Source organism: Triticum urartu, chromosome 3A (genome assembly GCF_056163025.1).
Source record: "Triticum urartu cultivar PI428250 chromosome 3A, HENAU_Tu73, whole genome shotgun sequence".
In the NCBI taxonomy this organism is placed as follows: domain Eukaryota; kingdom Viridiplantae; phylum Streptophyta; class Magnoliopsida; order Poales; family Poaceae; genus Triticum; species Triticum urartu.
This window is the reverse complement of record NC_141875.1, coordinates 633,145,222-633,167,325: the sequence shown is the minus strand read 5'-3', so window position 1 is coordinate 633,167,325 and position 22,104 is coordinate 633,145,222. Positions and strand designations below refer to the sequence as shown.

The following is a 22,104-nucleotide window of genomic DNA, read 5'->3' as shown; positions in this document are numbered from 1 at the left end:
TTGTCCGACCAAAATGTAGTCCACGTGCTGCCGCCGATGAAGACCATCGAGATGCCTCGGTATAGCGCATCACACACACAGAAATCGACAGTATGACCTATTCCTAAAAATGCATGAGAAATGCAACTGCTCAAGATTAATAAAAAATTGATGCTGGAAAAGTTTACTTTCGACTCGGTATCGTAAAGTATAGTGCCCTACACAAAGATTAAAATCGTGGGAGAAACGATTTCCCAGCAGCTATAATGGCCACCATAGTGGGCAATCGCGGTAATTTTTCAGCTGGGACAGATGAGTTCTAGAGGTTGTTGCTGATTTTGGAGCCGTTTGAAGAGATTTATGGAGAAATCCGCGGCAGCAACCATATGATAGCCATCGGGCTATTTACATGCGATTTTATTTCGTGGTCCTACTACACACTACTCCCCGAATTAAAATCACGACACTTATTATTGAACAGTTACTTTTTTTAAGGAAATGACAGTGCCTTGTACCGATGGATTAATGATGTACTCGTACTATGCACTCCCTGTGTAATATAGGAACATTTTTGACAGAGTGCGTGGCAGTGTTGCTGAATTATCACTGCCGGAGCGTATTTGTGTTTTCCCACCGAACATTCTTTCGTCACACAGGAGTAGATAAGCTCGAAATGAATAAGCAGGCCCTCTCTCTGCATCCTGCTCACCTCTCTCCTGCTCCCTATATATCGTCTCCCGCACCTCCTCGGTCCAGCCACACACACATCAGTACATCACCGCAGACGCCGAGAAAGACACGCCGCATTCGTAACGCAGCTCCCGTGTTGCCTAGCGCGGTGCTGATTACCGAGCCGTTGGGAGCTGAGAGCTACTCGGTGCAGCTGAGTGCCCGAGTGCTCCTCTGTCCTCTGTCCTCTACACTCCTCCCCTCTCCTCTCGCTCGGCCGAGAAGGATAGATAGACCTCACCTCCCCCTCTCCCCCCACCGTGTTCTTGGGGCAGACGCGCCGAGATGGAGCATATCGCGAGGTTCTTCTTCGGGGTCTCAGGTGAGCGAGCGCCATGGCCGATCTTCTTCTTCCCTCTGTTTGGCGTTCTTTTCTTCGTCTTCTTTTGTGTGGATTGGTCTGAGTCTGACGGCTGTTTTTTCATCCGCCAGGCAATGTTATCGCTCTGTTCCTCTTCCTGTCGCCGGTGTAAGTGCTCCCCTGGCGCATCGCCTCCTTGATTTCATCTGTTTTCTTTGGCCGAGCTCTTGTGATGCGAGCACAACGATGGAAGACCCAAGAACCTGTGACTGATAGCGCTCTGTTCTTGGAGCCTTCCTCTCCACGCACCATTTCTTTCTCAAATTATAGTTCTGATGGTAAACCATCAGTCAGTATACAAACCTTGCAGTTTCGTTGGTGCTCGCACAAAGTTGGAGCACCATCTAGAGACAGACTGGCTAGATCCCATGCCGCACTCCATTGCTGTTACCATTATCTTTTCTGAAGCTCTGAGCTACATTTTCCTGCCTTCTCGCCGTGCTTGATTATTCTTTTGTTTTGCTCTGACCGGTGAGAAATCCCGCGTGCTGTGTTGCCGCAGCATCACCTTCTGGAGGATCATCAAGAGGAAGTCGACGGAGGACTTCTCCGGCGTGCCATACAACATGACGCTGCTCAACTGCCTCCTATCCGCATGGTAACCAACCGCTCCCCAACTCCCGCATGCTTCAGACACAGTCTCTTGCACTCTTGTACTACCACTAGTAGCAGGATAGATAGACACGCCGGACTTTCTCTAAAAAGTATAGCAGCAACACACGGCCTTGGCATGCACGACTGATCCTCCTTACATGCCATCTCCATGTACTATTATTACAGTTCACAAAGCAGCTCAGTTTTACAGTGAAAATCCCCATGCTTGCAAGTTGCAAGGATCTGTTGGATCTGCTGTGCTCTTGGGATACATTGGAACATGTGAGCGAACAGTGAAATTTTTAACTTGGCGTGTGGGTAGTTTTCCGTGCAGAAGAAACACTGCAGCTGATGGGATCAGGCGTGAGTTGGCTCCTAGCGTAGACTAGCCTGTGCCCGGTTTCTCCGGTAGATGGAAAGCTGGTCCTGGACCCACCTGCCAGCGCCGCGGCAGTACTACGGCCCCGGGAACGATAAATTTGTGCTGCACGGTTCGTGCACGGCCACCCTGGCCTGTCGGCGTTGCCAGCCAGGCAGTGACGTGTCCTCACGTTCATGTGCTTCTAATTTCCACCTAGATGGAAAACATTTTTTTTGGACAAGTTATTAGTTCATCCTGTCAGGACTAACCAATCAATAAGCAAATTAACCGAGGGGAAAATCAACTGATGGTTTAACTGATGGTTGGGTGGATGAAGGTACGGGCTGCCGTTCGTGTCCCCGAACAACATCCTGGTGACGACGATCAACGGCGCGGGGTCGGTGATCGAGGCCATCTACGTGGTCATCTTCCTCATCTTCGCGGAGCGCAGGGCCAAGGTCCGGATGCTGGGCCTGCTCAGCGTGGTCACCGCCATCTTCGCCACGGTGGTGCTGGTGTCGCTGCTGGCGCTGCACGGCAAGGCCCGCACAGTCTTCTGCGGCCTCGCCGCCACCGTCTTCTCCATCTGCATGTACGCCTCGCCGCTCTCCATCATGGTACGCACCCACGCACGCAGACACACAGACTAATTGTAATTGATTTACCTCTAGTTTTCATCCATGTACTCGGTCATGACCCATGCGTGTGTGCGTGTGTGCGCAGAGGTTGGTGATCAAGACCAAGAGCGTGGAGTACATGCCGTTCCTGCTGTCCCTGTCCGTGTTCCTCTGCGGCACCTCCTGGTTCATCTACGGCCTGCTCGGCCTCGACCCCTTCATCTACGTACGTCCTTCTCTTCTCCTTCCCTGGCAACCCAAGATCCCATCGACATGTCGTTCGGCTCTGATGATCGATCTGATCCATGATCCACCCGTATCGCGCACGGCCGGTGTGCGCTGCAGTGCTAGCTGTAGCCATTGAATGCTCCTAGTCCTTTGAGCGGATGGATTGGGATAGTGCCCACCACATGCAACGCCCAGCGAGACATGCGGCGCATTGCTGGAGTACAACATGTACTCCTAGTTCATTCAAAAGTTAAAACAAGCTGACAAGTAATGTTTTTACGCGCGCGCATGCATGCAGATCCCCAACGGGTGCGGGAGCTTCCTGGGCCTGATGCAGCTCATCCTCTACGCCATCTACCGGAAGAACAAGGGCCCCGCCGCCGGCGCCGGCAAGGGGGAGGACGCCGACGAGGCCGACGAGGTGGAGGACGCCAAGAAGGCGGCAGCTGCAGTGGAGATGGGCGAGGCAAAGATCAAGGTCGACGACGACACCGCCGTCGTCGACGAGCCGGCCGTTGTCGACAAGGTCGCCGCGCAGGTGTAGCCGCCGCCGTTGCAGAGAGAGCTTGCATGGAGTGACAGCAGCATAAGTGCGCTGCTTAATTAGTTAGTAGAGCTATTATGCTACGCAGATCGTGGGTGTCTGCCTTGTTGATTTGTTTCTTGACTTGGTACGTACACGTACATTTGCCAGAAAGAAAGCTGGTGCGGAACCCTCTCCCCAAAGGCCAGCCTACGGGAGAGCTATGAAACAGTACTCCGAAAATCTCAAACTGTAACTGCAAGTGTGAATTACTACCTCTGCTCTGTTTCTCTGTGTTGTACTCCTCCAAAGATCGAATTTGGTTTCTGCCTGAAAGATTGCGTGGAAGCGTATGCCTTTGAGCAGGGACGCGTACGTGTTATATAGGCAATGCAGATTACATCATGCGGCAGTTAGGTTGTGGATTGATCCTCAAGAAAACTATACAAGAGATAAGGATAAACCCTAACAACCTAACCACCTAGATTACAACGCACGCAATCTATCTACCTCTCTACGGTATACGGTTTACAATACCGTATACCTTGTACATGACTCTTTCTAACACGCCCCCTCAATCACAGCTTTACCAAGTTGAGATTGCCCTTGAAGTCTTCTAACTTCTTCCATGACAAAGCTTTGGTAAAACCATCTGCAACTTGATCATCTGTGGGAATAAAACGGATATCTAGTAGTTTGTTAGCTACTCTCTCTCGAACAAAATGATAGTCCACTTCTATGTGTTTTGTCCTTGCATGAAACACTGGATTTGCTGACAGATATGTGGCATCAATATTATCACACCAGAGACGTGCAACTGGTGAGTGCATAACTCCAAGTTCACGTAGCAAAGTTTGAACCCAAATAATCTCAGCAGTGGCATTGGCTAAAGATTTGTACTCTGCCTCTGTACTAGACCGAGAAACAGTAGCTTGCTTACGTGCACTCCAAGAAATCAAATTTGGACCAAAGAACACACAAAACCCTCCTGTCGACCTTCTGTCATCTGGACATCCTGCCCAGTCAGCATCAGAGAAAGCACTAACAACATTGAAAGTTGACTTGGTAAATTTCAGACCCGTACTCATAGTACCCTTGAGATATCTCAAAATTCTCTTAACAGCTGTCATATGTTGAGAAGTAGGAGAATGCAGGTACTGGCATACTTTATTAACAGGGAAACAAATGTCAGGTCTTGTCAGTGTCAAGTACTGCAAGGCACCTACCATGCTCCTGTATTTTGTTGATTCATCGGCCCCTAGAGGCTCCCCTTCTTCTCTTGACAACTTTTCTGACGTGGAGAGGGGCATGTTTGAAGCCTTACAATTTACCATTCCTACACGCTTAAGCATATCCAGGACATATTTTTCTTGAGTAAGGAGTATTCCATCTTTTACCTTTCTCACCTCAATACCCAAGAAATAATGAAGACCACCCAAATCTTTCAAGGCAAAATCCTTCTTAAGATCTTCTAGCAATGCTACAGTTGCATCTTGTGATGAGCTAGCAACAATAATATCATCAACATAAACCAACATAAAAATAGTGATATTTCCCTTTCTGTAGAAGAACAAAGAAGTATCTCCCTTGGATGATTTGAAACCAAGTATTTGAAGTTTTTCACTTAACTTGGAGTACCAAGCCCTAGGTGCTTGTTTTAGTCCATACAGAGCTTTATCAAGTTTGCATAGATAATTCTCCTTTCCTTTTACCTCATAACCAGGTGGTTGTCTCATATAGACTTCTTCCTCTAGAACGCCATGAAGAAACGCATTCTGAACATCCAATTGCCTTAGGCTCCAATTTCTTGATACTGCAACAGAGAGAACAAGTCTGATAGTAGCTGCCTTTACAACAGGACTAAAGGTATCTTTATAATCTATACCACATCTCTGTTTAAAACCTTTGGCTACTAATCTTGCCTTATACCTATCAACTTGACCATCTGCTTTCCTTTTAATTCTATAAACCCATTTACAATCAATGATATTCTTGTTTCGTGTTGGTGGAACTAGATGCCATGTCTTATTTTCAATAAGAGCACCATACTCATCATTCATAGCCATTTTCCATTTTGTGTCACTTAGAGCTTCATGCAAACTACTTGGCTCACCAGTAGTTGTTAAGCCTCCAAACCGAGGTTTGAGCTTGTCATACCGGACCGTACCATCTGTACGAATTTGTGGTTTTACAATACCGTGCTGTGATCTTGTCCTGCGAGACGACATATCAGGAGCTGCATGAGGCTGCGCCGCAGAAGATCTAGCCGAGGGAATCACAGCCGCGCGGGATCCCACGTCGATCTTGCCATCAGTTGCACGAGATCCCATGTCGATCCCGTCGTCAGTGCCAGGGGATCCGACATCCCGCCTTGTCACATCGGCATTGGCCGACGCGCCCACATCAGGTTGGTCCACCTGGCGGTCATCGTGAGGCAGTGCCCGGCGCGAGGGACCGGTCGGCTTAGAAGTTGGCCCACCTGGGGAGCTGAGGGAGTCCTGGATTAGGGGGTGTTCGGGTAGCTGGACCATACCTTCAGCCGGACTCCAGGACTATGAAGATACAAGATTGAAGACTTCGTCCCGTGTCCGGATGGGACTTTCCTTGGCGTGGAAGGCAAGCTTGGCGATGCGGATATTCAAGATCTCCTACCATTGTAACCGACTTTGTGTAACCCTAACCCTCTCCGGTGTCTATATAAACCGGAGGGTTTTAGTCCGTAGGACAACTTCATATACAACAATCATACCATAGGCTAGCTTCTAGGGTTTAGTCTCCTTGATCTCGTGGTAGATCTACTCTTGTACTACCCATATCATCAATACTAATCAAGTAGGACGTAGGGTTTTACCTCCATCGAGAGGGCCCGAACCTGGGTAAAACATCGTGTTCCTTGCCTCCTGTTACCATCCGGCCTAGACGCACAGTTCGGGACCCCCTACCCGAGATCCGCCAGTTTTGACACCGACATTGGCGCTTTCATTGAGAGTTCCTCTGTGTCGTCGCTTTTAGGCCCGATGGCTCCTTCGATCATCAACAACAATGCAGTCCAGGGTCAGACTTTTCTCCCTGGACAGATCTTCGTCTTCGGCGGCTTCGCACTGCGGGCCAATTCGCTTGGCCACCTTGAGCAGATCGAAAGCTACGCCCCTGGCCATCAGGTCAGGTTTGGAAGCCTAAACTACACGGCTGACATCCGCGGGGACTTGATCTTCGACGGATTCGAGCCACAGCCAAGCGCGCCGCACTGTCTTGATGGGCATGATATAGCTCTGCCGCTAAACGGCGCCTTGGAGGCCGCACACGCATCGGTTCCGACCATTGATTCGGAGCCTACTGCGCCGATCGAGGATTAGCGGTTGGACGCTGCCTCAGGGGCTGCAATCTCAGAGGCGATCGAGCCGAACTCCAGCCCCGCACTCCCATGGCCCGTGACTCCGAGGAGCTAGATTCCTCTCCGAACTCCGAGCCCCCCACGCCCCTGCTGATCGAATCCGATTGGGCGCCGATAATGGAGTTCACCGTCGCGGACATCTTTCAGCACTCGCCCTTCGGCGACATCCTGAATTCTCTAAAGTCTCTCTCTTTATCAGGAGAGCCCTGGCCGGACTACGGTCAACAAGGTTGGGATACGGACGATGAAGAAATTCAAAACCCACCCACCACCCACTTCGTAGCCACTGTCGACGACTTAACCGACATGCTTGACTTCGACTCTGAAGACATCGACGGCATGGACGACGATGCAGGAGACGAACAAGAATCAGCACCTGTAGGGCGCTGGAAGGCCACCTCGTCATATGACATATATATGGTGGACACTCCAAAGGATGGAGATGGCGATGGAACAACGGGGGATGATAACTCTAAGAAACAGCCCAAGCGCCGGCGTCAGCGGCGCCGCTCTAAATCCCGCCAAAGAAAAAACGGTGATTCCGGCACGGGAGATAATACTACTCCGGATAGCGCCGAAGAACACCCCCTCCAGCAAGATTCAGCACAGGAGGACAGAGAAGCCAGCCCTCACGAGAGGGCGGCAGACCAAGAGGTTGAGGACGATAATTATACGCCTCCCTCCGAAGACGAGGCAAGCCTCGACGACGACGCGTTCGTCGTGCCAGAGGATCTCGCCGAACAAGAGCGTTTTAAACGCAGGCTTATGGCCACGGCAAGCAGCCTCAAGAAAAAGCAGCAACAGCTTAGAGCTGATCAGGATTTGCTAGCTGACAGATGGACTGAAGTCCTTGCGGCCGAAGAGTATGAACTCGAACGCCCCTCCAAGAGTTACCCAAAGCGCAGGCTGCTACCCCGACTAGAGGAGGAAGCACCTACATCACCAGCGCATGACATGGCCGACCGGCCACCTCGTGGCCGCGATAGAGAGGCCTCTTGGCACTCCACTCAAGCCATGCCCCGGCGCCGCGTCAAGCATACTAAGGCACGGGAAAATGCGCCCGACCTACGCGACATACTGGAGGACAAGGCAAGGCAAACAAGATCGATCTACGGATCGCGCAGGCGCCCCACGGCACGTGACGGTGATCGTCACTCCGGATGCAATAAATCCGGCCGGGCCAAACTCAACAGACAAAGCTCCTTCGAGCTGCGTCGTGATATAGCTGTTGGAAATAAGCCCTAGAGGCAATAATAAATTGGTTATTATTATATTTCCTTGTTCATGATAATCGTTTATTATCCATGCTAGAATTGTATTGATAGGAAACTCAGATACATGTGTGGATACATAGACAACACCATGTCCCTAGTAAGCCTCTAGTTGACTAGCTCGTTGATCAATAGATGGTTATGGTTTCCTGACCATGGACATTGGATATCGTTGATAACGGGATCACATCATTAGGAGAATGATGTGATGGACAAGACCCAATCCTAAGCCTAGCACAAGATCATGTAGTTCGTATGCTAAAGCTTTTCTAATGTCAAGTATCATTTCCTTAGACCATGAGATTGTGCAACTCCCGGATACCGTAGGAGTGCTTTGGGTGTGCCAAACGTCACAACGTAACTGGGTGGCTATAAAGGTACACTACAGGTATCTCCGAAAGTGTCTGTTGGGTTGGCACGAATCGAGACTGGGATTTGTCACTCCGTGTAAACGGAGAGGTATCTCTGGGCCCACTCGGTAGGACATCATCATAATGTGCACAATGTGATCAAGGAGTTGATCACGGGATGATGTGTTACGGAACGAGTAAAGAGACTTGCCTGTAACGAGATTGAACAAGGTATCGGGATACCGACGATCGAATCTCGGGCAAGTATCGTACCGCTAGACAAAGGGAATTGTATACGTGATTGATTGAATCCTCGACATCGTGGTTCATCCGGTGAGATCATCGTGGAACATGTGGGAGCCAACATGGGTATCCAGATCCTGCTGTTGGTTATTGGCTGGAGAGTTATCTCGGCCATGTCTCATGACTCCCGAACCCGTAGGGTCTACACACTTAAGGTTCGATGACGCTAGGGTTATAGGGAATAGATATACGTGGTTACCGAATATTGTTCGGAGTCCCGGATGAGATCCCAGACATCACGAGGAGTTCTGGAATGGTCCGGAGGTAAAGATTAATATATAGGAAGTATGGTTTTGGCCACCGGAAGTGTTCCGGGCATCACCGGTAGTGTACCGGGACCACCGGAGGGGTCCGGGGGTCCACAAGGTGGGGCCACCAGCCCCGGAGGCCTACATGGGCCAATAGTGGGAAGGGACCAGCCCCTAAGTGGGCTGGGAGGCCTCCCTACCAAGGCCCATGCGCCTAAGGGGAAGAGGGGGCAAACCCTAAGGGCAGATGGGCCTTAAGGCCCATGCCTGGCCCATGCCTGGTGCGCCTCCCTCTCCCCCTCCACTTGGCCGCCACCCTAGATGGGATTGGGGCTGGCCGCCGCCCCTAGGGTGGAACCCTAGGTGGGGCGCACCCCTCCCTCTCCCCTATATATACTTGAGGACTTGGGGCTGCCAACAGATGTGATTTGCTCTCCCTGTTGGCTCAGCCCTACCCCTCTCCCTCCTCGTCTCTCGTAGTGCTTGGCGAAGCCCTGCTGGAGTCCCGCGCTCCTCCACCACCACCACGCCATCGTGCTGCTGCTGGATGGAGTCTTCCCAACCTCTCCTTCTCCCCTTGCTGGATCAAGGCGTAGGAGACGTCACCGGGCTGTACGTGTGTTGAACACGGAGGTGCCGTCCGTTTGGCACTAGGATCATTGATGATTTGGATCACGACGAGTACGACTCCATCAACCCGTTCACTTGAACGCTTCCGCGTAGCGATCTACAAGGGTATGTAGATGCACTCTCCTTCCCTCGTTGGTAGACTTCTCCATAGATTGATCTTGGTGATGCGTAGAAAATTTTGAATTTCTGCTACGTTCCCCAACAGTGGCATCATGAGCTAGGTCTATGCGTAGTTTCTATGCACGAGTAGAACACAAAGTAGTTGTGGGCGTTGATTTTGTTCAATATGCTTACCGTTACTAGTCCAATCTTGATTCGGCGGCATTGTGGGATGAAGCGGCCCGGACCGACCTTACACGTACTCTTATGTGAGACTGGTTCCACCGACTGACATGCACTAGTTGCATAAGGTGGCTAGCGGGTGTCTGTCTCTCCCACTTTAGTCGGATCGGATTCGATGAAAAGGGTCCTTATGAAGGGTAAATAGCAATTGGCATATCACGTTGTGGTTTTTACATAGGTAAGAAACGTTCTTGCTAGAAACCCATAGCAGCCACGTAAAACATGCAAACAACAATTAGAGGACGTCTAACTTGCTTTTGCAGGGTATGCTATGTGATGTGATATGGACAAGAAGAATGTGATGAATGATATGTGATGTATGAGATTGATCATGTTCTTGTAATAGGAATCACGACTTGCATGTCGATGAGTATGACAACCGGCAGGAGCCATAGGAGTTGTCTTTATTTATTGTATGACCTGCGTGTCATTGAACAACGCCATGTAATTACTTTACTTTATTGCTAACCGGTAGCCATAGTAGTAGAAGTAATAAGTTGGCGAGACAACTTCATGGAGACACAATGATGGAGATCATGATGATGGAGATCATGGTGTCATGCCGGTGACGATGATGATCATGGAGCCCCGAAGATGGAGATCAAAAGGAGCAATATGATATTGGCCATATCATGTCACTATTTGATTGCATGTGATGTTTATCATGTTTATACATCTTATTTTCTTAGAACGACGGTAGCTTAAATAAGATGATCCCTCACTAAAATTTCAAGAGAAGTGTTCTCCCTAACTGTGCACCGTTGCGAAAGTTCGTCGTTTCGAAGCACCACGTGATGATCGGGTGTGATAGATTCTTACGTTCGAATACAACGGGTGTTGACGAGCCTAGCATGTACAGACATGGCATCGGAATACATGCGAAACACTTAGGTTAACTTGACGAGCCTAGCATGTACAGACATGGCCTCGGAACACGAAGGACCGAAAGGTCGAACATGAGTCGTATAGAAGATGCGATCAACATGAGATGTTCACCGATGATGACTAGTCCGTCTCACGTGATGATCGGACATGGCCTAGTTGATTCGGATCATGTATCACTTAGATGACTAGAGGGATGTCTATCTGAGTGGGATGAACTTAATTATCCAGAACATAGTCAAAAGGTCTTCGCAAATTATGTCATGGCTCGCGCTTCAGTTCTACTGTTTAGATATGTTCCTGGAGAAAATTTAGTTGAAAGATGATAGTAGCAATTATGCGGACTAGGTCCGTAAACTGAGGATTGTCCTCATTGCTTCATAGAAGGCTTGTGTCCTTAATGCACCGCTCAGTGTGCTGAACCTCGAACGTCGTTTGTGGATGTTGTGAACATCTGACATACACATTTTGATAACTACATGATAGTTCAGTTAAACGGTTTAGAGTTGAGGCACCGAAGACGTTTTGAAACGTCGCGAAACATATGAGATGTTTCGAGGGCTGAAATTGGGATTTCAGGCTCGTGCCCACGTCAAGAGGTATAAGACCTCCGACGATTTTCTTAGCCTGCAAACTAAGGGAGAAAAGCTCAATTGTTGAGCTTGTGCTCAGATTGTCTGAGTACAACAATCATTTGAATCGAGTGGGAGTTGATCTTCCAAATGAGATAGTGATGTTTCTCCGAACTCATTACCACCAAGCTCCTAGAGCTTCGTGATGAACTATAATATATCAGGGACATATATGATGATCCTTGAGATATTCGCGATGTTTGACACCACAAAAGTAGAAATCAAGAAGGAGCATCAATTGTTGATGGTTGGTGAAACCACTAGTTTCAAGAAGGGCAAGGGAAAAAAGGGATACTTCATGAAACGGCAAATCAGCTGCTGCTCTAGTGAAGAAACCCAAGGTTGAACCCAAACCCGAGACTAAGTGCTTCTGTAATAAGGGGAACAGCCACTGGAGCAGAATTACCCTAGATACTTGGTAGATGAGAAGGCTGGCAAGGTCGATATAAGTATATTGGATATACATTGTGTTAATGTGTACTTTACTAGTACTCCTAGTAGCACCATGGTATTAGATACCGGTTCGGTTGCTAAATGTTAGTAAACTCGAAATAAAAGGCCGCGGAGTGAACGGAGACTAGCTAAAGGTGAGCTGGCAATATGTGTTGGAAGTTTTTCCAAGCTTGATGTGATCAAGCATCGCACTCTCCCTCTACCATCGAGATTGGTGTTTGCGTTGAGCGTAGGCATGATTGGATTATGTCTATCGCAATACGGTTATTCATTTAAGGAGAATAATGGTTACTCTGTTTATTTGAATAATACCTTCAATGGTCTTGCACCTAAAATGAATGGTTTATTGAATCTCGATCGTAGTGATACACATGTTCATGCCAAAAGATATAAGATAGTAATGATAGTACCACCTACTTGTGGCACTGCCACGTAAGTCATATCGGTATAAAACGCATGAAGAAGCTCCATGCAAATGGACCGTTTGGACTCACTTGATTTTGAATCACTTGAGACATGCAAATCATACCACATGGGCAAGATGACTGAAAGCCTCGTTTTCAGTAAAATGGAACTAGAAAGCAACTTGTTGGAAGTAATACATTTTGATGTGTGCAGTCCAATGAGTGCTGAGGCGTGTAGTGGATATCTTTATGTTCTTACTTCACAGATGATTTGAGTAGATGTTGAGTATATTTACGTGATGAATCACGAGTCTGAATTATTGAAAGGTTCAAGTAATTTCAGGGTGAAGTTGAAAGATCGTCGTGACAAGAGGATAAAATATCTATGATATGATCATAGAGATGAATATCTGAATTACGAGTTTGGCACAGAATTAAGACATCGTGGAAATTGTTTCACAACTAATACAGCCTCGAACACCATAGTGTGATAGTGTGTCCGAACATCATAGTTGCACCCTATTGGATATGGTGCGTACCATGATGTCTCTTATCGAATTACCACTATCGTTCATGGGTTAGGCATTAGAGACAACCGCACTCACTTTAATAAGGCACCACGTAATTCCGTTGAGACGAAACCGTTTGAACTATGGTTTGGAGAAACCTGAGTTGTCGTTTCTTAAAAGTTTGGGGCTGCAACGCTTGTGTGAAAAAGTTTCAGGTTGATAAGCTCGAACCCAAAGCGGATAAAATGCATCTTCATAGGACACCCAAAATAGTTGGGTATACCTCCTAATTCAGATCCGAAAGCAATAGGGATTGTTTCTAGAATCGGGTCCTTTCTCGAGGAAAAGTTTCTCTCGAAAGAATTGAGTGGGAGGATGGTGGAGACTTGATGAGGTTATTGAACCGTCTCTTCAACTAGTGTGTGGCAGGGCACAGGGAGTTGTTCCTGTGGCACCTACACCAATTGAAGTGGAAGCTTATGATAGTGATCATGAAACTTCAGATCAAGTCACTACCAAACCTCGTGGGATGACAAGGATGCGTACTACTTCAGAGTGGTACGTAATCCTGTCTTGGAAGTCATGTTGCTAGACAACAATGAACCTACGAGCTATGGAGAAGCGATGGTGGGCCTGGATTCCAAAATGGCTCGAGGCCATATAATCCGAGAGAGGATCCATATATGAAAACAAAGTGTAGACTTTGGAAGAACTACTTGATGGTCGTAAGGCTATTAGGTACATATGGATTTTAAAAGGAAGACGGACAATGATGGTAAGTATCACCATTAAGAAAGCTCGACTTGTCGTTAAGATGTTTTCCGACAAGTTCAAGAAATTGACTACGATGAGACTTCTCACTCGTAGCGATGCTAAGAGTCTGTTGGAATTATATTAGCGATTACTGCATTATTTATGAAATCTTGCAGATAGGATGTCAAAATATTGTTTCCTCGACGATTTTATTGAGGAAAGGTTGTATGTGATACAACCGGAAGGTTTTGTCAATCCTGAAAGATGCTAACAAGTATGCAAAGCTCCAGCAATCCTTCTAAGGACTGGATTAAGCATCTCGGAGTTGGAATGTATGCTTTGATGAGATGATCAAAGATTTTGGGTGTATGCAAAGTTTATGAGAAACTTGTATTTCCAAAGAAGTGAGTGGGAGCACTATAGAATTTCTGATGAAAATATGTTGTTGACATATTGTTGATCAGAAATGACATAGAATTTCTGGAAAGCATATAGGGTTATTTGGAAAGTGTTTTTCAATGGAAAGCCTGGATTAAGCTACTTGAACATTGAGCATCAAGATCTATAAGGATAGATCAAAACGCTTAATGGCAATAATAAATTGGTTATTATTATATTTCCTTGTTCATGATAATCGTTTATTATCCATGCTAGAATTGTATTGATAGGAAACTCAGATACATGTGTGGATACATAGACAACACCATGTCCCTAGTAAGCCTCTAGTTGACTAGCTCGTTGATCAATAGATGGTTACGGTTTCCTGACCATGGACATTGGATGTCGTTGATAACGGGATCACATCATTAGGAGAATGATGTGATGGACAAGACCCAATCCTAAGCCTAGCACAAGATCATGTAGTTCGTATGCTAAAGCTTTTCTAATGTCAAGTATCATTTCCTTAGACCATGAGATTGTGCAACTCCCGGATACCGTAGGAGTGCTTTGGGTGTGCCAAACGTCACAACGTAACTGGGTGGCTATAAAGGTACACTACAGGTATCTCCGAAAGTGTCTGTTGGGTTGGCACGAATCGAGACTGGGATTTGTCACTCCGTGTAAACGGAGAGGTATCTCTGGGCCCACTCGGTAGGACATCATCATAATGTGCACAATGTGATCAAGGAGTTGATCACGGGATGATGTGTTACGGAACAAGTAAAGAGACTTGCCTGTAATGAGATTGAACAAGGTATCGGGATACCGACGATCGAATCTCGGGCAAGTATCGTACCGCTAGACAAAGGGAATTGTATACAGGATTGATTGAATCCTCGACATCGTGGTTCATCCGATGAGATCATCGTGGAACATGTGGGAGCCAACATGGGTATCCAGATCCCGCTGTTGGTTATTGGCCGGAGAGTTATCTCGGCCATGTCTGCATGACTCCCGAACCCGTAGGGTCTACACACTTAAGGTTCGATGACGCTAGGGTTATAGGGAATAGATATACGTGGTTACCGAATGTTGTTCGGAGTCCCGGATGAGATCCCGAACGTCACGAGGAGTTCCGGAATGGTCCGGAGGTAAAGATTAATATATAGGAAGTATGGTTTTGGCCACCGGAAGTGTTCCGGGCATCACCGGCAGTGTACCGGGACCACCGGAGGGGTCCGGGGGTCCACCAGGTGGGGCCACCAGCCCCGGAGGCCTACATGGGCCAATAGTGGGAAGGGACCAGCCCCTAAGTGGGCTGGGGCGCCTCCCCACCAAGGCCCATGCGCCTAAGGGGGAGAGGGGGCAAATCCTAAGGGCAGATGGGCCTTAAGGCCCATGCCTGGTGCGCCTCCCTCTCCCCCTCCACTTGGCCGCCACCCTAGATGGGATTGGGGCTGGCCGCCGCCCCTAGGGTGGAACCCTAGGTGGGGTGCACCCCTCCCTCTCCGCTATATATATTTGAGGACTTGTGGCTGCCAACAGATGTGATTTGCTCTCCCTGTTGGCTCAGCCCTACCCCTCTCCCTCCTAGTCTCTTGTAGTGCTTGGCAAAGCCCTGCTGGAGTCCCGCGCTCCTCCACCACCACCACGCCGTCGTGCTGCTGCTGGATGGAGTCTTCCCAACCTATCCTTCTCCCCTTGCTGGATCAAGGCGTAGGAGACGTCACCGGGCTGTACGTGTGTTGAACACGGAGGTGCCGCCCGTTCGGCACTAGGATCATCGGTGCTTTGGATCACGACGAGTACGACTCCATCAACCCGTTCACTTGAACGCTTCCGCTTAGCGATCTACAAGGGTATGTAGATGCACTCTCCTTCCCTCGTTGGTAGACTTCTCCATAGATTGATCTTGGTGATGCGTAGAAAATTTTGAATTTCTGCTACGTTCCCCAACAATAGCCCAATACAGAGGCGCCGCACACCCACTATGCTTCACAGATGAAGTAATGGATCATAAAATCCCTGAGGGCTTCAAACCCGTAAACATTGAATCATACGATGGCACAACAGATCCTGCGGTATGGATCGAGGATTATCTCCTTCATATCCACATGGCCCGCGGTGATGATCTACACGCCATCAAATACCTCCCACTCAAACTTAAGGGACCGGCCCGGCATTGGCTTAATAGCTTGCCAGCAGACTCAATCGATTCTTGGGAGGACCTGGAAGCCGCATTCCTTGATAACTTCCAGGGCACTTATGTGCGACCACCAGACGCCGATGACCTAAGCCACATAATTCAGCAGCCAGAGGAATCGGCCAGGCAATTCGGGACACGGTTCCTAACAAAGAAAAACCAGATAGTCGACTGTCCAGACGCAGAGGCCTTAGCGGCCTTCAAGCATAATATCCGTGACGAGTGGCTTGCCCGGCACCTGGGACAGGAAAAGCCGAAATCTATGGCAGCCCTCGCAACACTCATGACCCGCTTTTGCGCGGGAGAAGACAGCTGGCTAGCTCGCAGCAGCAATTTGACCAAGAACCCTGGTAATTCAAACACCAAGGACAAAAGCGACAGGTCGCGTCGGAACAAACAAAAGCGCCGCGTTAACAGTGACAGCAACGAGGATACGGCAGTTAATGCCGGATTCCGAGGCTACAAATCCGGTCAACGGAAAAGGCCATTCAAAAGAAATACTCAGGGCCCGTCCAGTTTGGACCGAATACTCGACCGCTTGTGCCAAATACATGGCATCCCCGAAAAGCCAGCCAATCACACCAACAGGGATTGTTGGGTGTTCAAGAAGGCAGGCAAGTTAAGAGCCGAAAACAAAGACAAGGAGCTGCATAGCGACGACGAGGAGGAGCCCAGGCCGCCGAACAACAGTGGACAGAAGGGATTTCCCCCGCAAGTGCGGACGGTGAACATGATATACGCAACCCACATCCCCAAGAGGGAGCGGAAGCGTGCGTTACGGGACGTATATGCGATAGAACCAGTCGCCCCAAAGTTCAACCCATGGTCCTCCTGCCCGATCACCTTTGATCGGAGGGACCACCCCACTAGCATCCGTCACGGCGGCTTCGCCGCATTGGTTCTAGACCCAATCATTGACGGATTTCATCTCACAAGAGTCCTCATGGACGGCGACAGCAGCCTGAACCTGCTTTACCAGGATACAGTGCGAAAAATGGGCATAGATCCCTCGAGGATCAAGCCCACCAAAACGACCTTTAAAGGCGTCATACCAGGTGTAGAAGCCAACTGTACAGGCTCAGTCACACTGGAAGTGGTCTTCGGATCTCCGGATAACTTCCGAAGCGAGGAGTTAATCTTCGACATAGTCCCGTTCTGTAGTGGCTATCACGCACTGCTCAGGCGAACCGCATTCGCAAAATTCAACGCGGTACCGCACTATGCATACCTCAAGCTCAAGATGCCAGGCCCTAGAGGAGTAATCACGGTCAATGGGAACACTGAACGCTCCCTCCGAACGGAGGAGCACACGGCAGCGCTCGCAGTAGAAGTACAAAGCAGCCTCTCTAGGCAGTTCTCCAGTTCGGCCTTCAAAAAGCCGGACACTATCAAGCGCGCCCGGAGTACCCTACAACAAAACCGCCTGGCGTAGCAATGCGGCCCCAACCCTAGCCCTCGCGATATAGCGAAACCAGTGCTTCGCGTACATAACTACGCTCTTGAAATACCATGGGCAGAGGGGAAGGGGCACTATCACGGCACGCCCGAAATACGGCTTAAACCGCACCAGGGGCTGCCGGATTCCTTTTTTTTTTCTTTTTTTCTCTTACTCTCAGGACTCCATATTTCGGATGACCCGTTCGGCAATTCAACTGCCGCACAAACGATGCAAGATCCAGGAAAGCAGACAAGCCACGCCGCATTATGGAACTCCCACGTGGTCTCTATTGCGAGCAGTATACCTGTTTTTTAATACAATTCCGCGGCCTGCCCCTGGCCAGGACATGTTAAATAGTCCAATTTCTTTTGCTTATCGCACTATTTGTATCGTTCCGCTTTCATAGCAGCCTTTCTATAAACAATGCATAGTTTTTGTCTATTTTTTGCATTATCCTCTTGTTATATATATATGTTTATTAATAACATGTTGCATCCGTACACTGTGGTACGGCAAAATACGCCAGGGGCTTCAGTACCCATCAATATGGCGTGAGAAGTCCGTACACTTTCACAAGTGCGGCACCCCGAACTTATAGCACTATATGCATCGGCTCCGAATCATGATTTGGGTCAATAGTTGGGTTTGCCCGGCTCCTATGTTTTGGTGCCTTACGTTCCGCTATATCGGCTAAGGTAGCACTAGGAGAACCACTGTGATTGTGCCCCAGTTGAGCTGGGCCGAGCACCTCAATGGAGAAAGCTAAAACTGACTGTCATGATGAGGCAAGAGACCGGTCGCTGTTCGAGAGGTTTTTCGAGTCCTTAAAGACTTATGCCGCTTCGAGCGAGGAACCGGCTTTGTCCGGCCAAGGCATGGATAGCGCCCCGAACTCGGTCTTCCGAATACTAGGGGCTTCGCCGAAATTTAAAATTATAGAGTTCTATGGCTAAGTGAGAGTGTTCAAGCATTATAGTCCGATTGCCTTGTTTGTTGCGCTGAGCGCCTCCCTCGACGGACCCAATCATGGGAAAAAGAGCGCTCAGGTTTATCCCGAACACCCCAGCACTAGTGGCATGGGGGCAGAAGCCGACGACTGGCCATCTCTCAATTTTTTGATAAATGGTCACACAGAAAGTAATATTTTAAATTCAACAAGCATTGCTTAGCGCATATGAACAAGTTTTCAACGCACAGGATAACACGAGCGAGTTCATTCAAAAATTACATCCTTGGTACATTCATCCGCCATAAGGCAGGCACCAGCCAGAACATCCTTGTAATAGTTCTCGGGCTTGCGATGCTCCTTCCCTGGCGGCGGCCCGTCCCTCACAAGATTCTCACCGTCCAGCTTACCCCAGTGCACCTTTGCACGGGCAAGGGCCCTACGGGCACCTTCGATGCAGACGGAGCGCTTGATGACCTCGAGCCTGGGACAAGCCTCCACCAGCCGCCGCACCAGTCCGAAGTAGCTCCCAGGCAGGGCCTCTCCAGGCCACAGCCGAACTATGAAGCCCTTTAGGGCTTGTTCGGCCGCCTTGTGGAGCTCGACCAGCTGCTTCAGCTGGTCGCTCAAGGGCACAGGGTGTCCGGCCTCAGCGTACTGAGACCAGAACACCTTCTCCATCGAGCTGCCTTCCTCGGCTCGGTAGAATGCGGCGGCATCGAATACGCTGTGGTAAAGATCTGCGAATGCCCCTGGAGAGCTCCGGATTCGGGTAAGTAACAAGTAGTTTACTTTTATATGTCTGCTTTGCATAGAGAATGCCTTACCGGCCGCTATCTTTTTCACCGCATCCAATTCCTGGAGGGCCTTCTGGGCTTCGGCCTTGGCAGAATTAGCAGTTTTAAGGGCCGCAGCAAGCTCGGACGCTCGCGTCTTCGAGTCGAGCTCCAAACTCTCATGTTTTTTCATGAGAGCCTGAAGCTCTTGCTGCACCTCGCTGACCTGCGCCTCAAATTTCTCCCGCTCGGTGCGCTCCGTGCCCGCTTTCTTCTCGGCCTCGAACAACGCCTGCTTGAGGGTCGCCACCTCAGTTGTGGCCCCTACAATAAGCAGTATACTCCTGTCATTTTTTGCAACTTTGTCTTCTTATAGGCATTTTTTCTATAAGGTATCTCTTACCTTCTTTCTCCTCGAGCTGCCGTTTGGCAAGGCCGAGCTCTTGCTCGGTCCGCTCGAGGCCCTGCTTCAGGGCACCCACCTCCGCAGTCAGTGCGGCGGTGGCCAGCAGCGAAGCCTGCATACGTATATTGACTCCTTTTTAGTTAGACTCCTGCGATATTTAATAGATCCTCTATTCGGCTTTTCTTTCCGAATGCCAAACAGAGCATCAGGGGCTACTGTCTATATGGTAATATTTTTACATATTTTTACTTACCTCGAAGCCTGTTAGAAGGCTAGCACAAGCTTCAGTCAGTCCGCTTTTGGCGGACCGAACCTTCTGGACCACCGTACTCATGATGGTACGGTGCTCCTCGTCGATGGAGGCGCCCTTAAGCACCTCCAGCAGATTGTCCGGCGCCTCTGGTTGGACGGAGGACGCCGGCTCAATAGGCTTGCTCCTCTTGGCAGGAGTTCGCCTGCCGCGGTCCGGAACCGTTGATGATTCCGGCGCGGTGTCCGGCTTAAAGCCGGACTTGGAGCCCTGGGGGGTCTTGTCCCCTTTACTCCTGGAGTCCGGGAGGTCGCCTCGCGGCTCCTCCTGGACCACCTCCTCTTGCCCCGGAGCTTGTCGCGACGCCACTTCAGCGTCATCTGCAGCACAGGGGGAGGCAGCGGGCGGAACTGAATTCATGTCCGATGAATCCAGGGAGCCGCTCGACGACTCGTCGAGCCCGTCCTTGGGTGGGCTGCATGATTATATTCGATATTAGGGAAAGCTGTGCAACAAAAGGAATATCATGAGTTACTCTGGTATCCGAACACTTACGATTTCGCCGGACGCTTGGCCCTGTCCGGCCACTCCTCTTCGTCCTCATCGCCGTCGGGGGCGTAGTCCGGCGGAGGGGTTTTTCTCTTCTTGGACCCTTCGGCCTCCCCTACTGGGGCGGCCTTCCTCTTCTTTCCTCCCCCCGCTGGAGGGGAAGAGGTCTCTTCTTCCTCCTCCTTGTCTTCATGGGAGGAGTGCGTCTCGGACTCGTCGAACGACGAGTCCGACACCACCATATGTCGGGAACTCTTTCGAGTCCCCGTGGACTTCTTCTTCTTGGCCTTCTTCTCCAGCACCACATAAGGTGCTGGAACCAGTAGCTTCACTAGGAGAGCAGGGGCTAGGTCTTCGGGCAAGGGAGCCAGACAGTTAATCAGTCCGGACTTCGCCTGCCAATCCTGTCAAAGGTGAGGGAGTTTAATCCCGCATAGAGTCAAACTATGAAGAAAACTTAACATCCTGTAAAAGATGAAAATATTTTACCTCGCCAGCAGGACGCTGCGAGCTGAATCCGCGGTCTTCGGAGGCGGATGTGGGAGCTTCGGCGCCTTTGGTTAGCCCCCTCCAGACATCTTCGTACGTCGTGTCGAAGAGCCTGCTCAGAGTTCGATGCTGCGCCGGGTTGGACTCCCACAAATTGAAGTTCCGTTCTTGACACGGAAGGATCCGGTGGACGAGCATGACCTGGACTACGTTGACAAGCTTGAGCTGCTTGTTCACCAGGGACTGGATGCATTTTTGCAGTCCGGTCACCTCTTCTTCGTCGCCCCACGACAAGCCCGTCTCCTTCCAGGACGTGAGCCGCGTAGGGGGTTCGGATCGGAATTCGGGGGCTGCGGTCCACTTCGGATCGCGTGGCTCGGTGATGTAAAACCACCCTGACTGCCACCCCTTCAAGGTCTCCACAAAGGAGCCCTCGAGCCATAGGACGTTGGCTATTTTGCCCGCCATGGCACCTCCGCACTCCACCTGGTTGCCGCGCACCACCTTTGGCTTGACGTTGAATGTCTTGAGCCAGAGGCCGAAATGGGGACGGATGCAGAGGAAAGCCTCGCACACGACGATAAACGCCGAGATATTGAGGATGAAGTTCGGGGCCAGATCGTGGAAATCTAGGCCATAGTAGAACATGAGCCCGCGGACAAATGGGTGGAGAGGAAAACCCAGTCCGTGGAGGAAGTGGGGAAGAAATACTACCCTCTTATGGGGCCTTGGGGTGGGGAGAAGCTGCCCCTCCTCAGGAAGCCGGTGCGCGATGTCTTTGGACAAGTATCCGGCCTTCCTTAACCTTTTGACATGGCCCTCCGTGACGGAGGAGGCCATCCACTTGCCTCCCGCTCCAGACATTGTTGGAGAAGGTTGAGGTAGGAAGTGCAGGCTTGGGCGCTGGAGCTCGGGTGCGCAGAAAATGGATAGGCAAAGGAGGAAGAAGGCGTAGGTAAGAAGGTGGATCCTCATCCCCTTATATGGGCGGATGCGACTATGCGTCCCCTGTTGGAAATATGCCCTAGAGGCAATAATAAATTAGTTATTATTATTATATTTCACTGTTCATGATAATCGTTTATTATCCATGCTAGAATTGT

The 22,104-nt window shown here is 49.7% G+C and overlaps 1 protein-coding gene across 1 annotated transcript; it reads left to right on the top strand.

Moving 5' to 3' along the window:
* The first annotated feature begins 723 nt into the window (after positions 1 to 723).
* On the top strand, positions 724 to 3,689 carry LOC125545602 (bidirectional sugar transporter SWEET1a). The gene is made up of 6 exons (XM_048709617.2): positions 724 to 1,030; positions 1,141 to 1,177; positions 1,572 to 1,667; positions 2,362 to 2,641; positions 2,748 to 2,867; positions 3,168 to 3,689. The coding sequence occupies exons 1-6, from the start codon at positions 994 to 996 to the stop codon at positions 3,411 to 3,413; spliced, it is 816 nt and encodes a 271-aa protein (XP_048565574.1). The 5' UTR covers positions 724 to 993; the 3' UTR covers positions 3,414 to 3,689.
* The last annotated feature ends 18,415 nt before the right edge of the window (positions 3,690 to 22,104 follow it).

Bases quoted from the DNA above. Each gene is read 5' to 3' on its own strand.
- LOC125545602 (XM_048709617.2), top strand. From the start codon at position 994: ATGGAGCATATCGCGAGGTTCTTCTTCGGGGTCTCAG. The intron at 1,031-1,140 runs GTGAGCGAGCGC...TTCATCCGCCAG, and splicing joins GTTCTTCTTCGGGGTCTCAG to GCAATGTTATCGCTCTGTTC. The intron at 1,668-2,361 runs GTAACCAACCGC...GGGTGGATGAAG, and splicing joins AACTGCCTCCTATCCGCATG to GTACGGGCTGCCGTTCGTGT.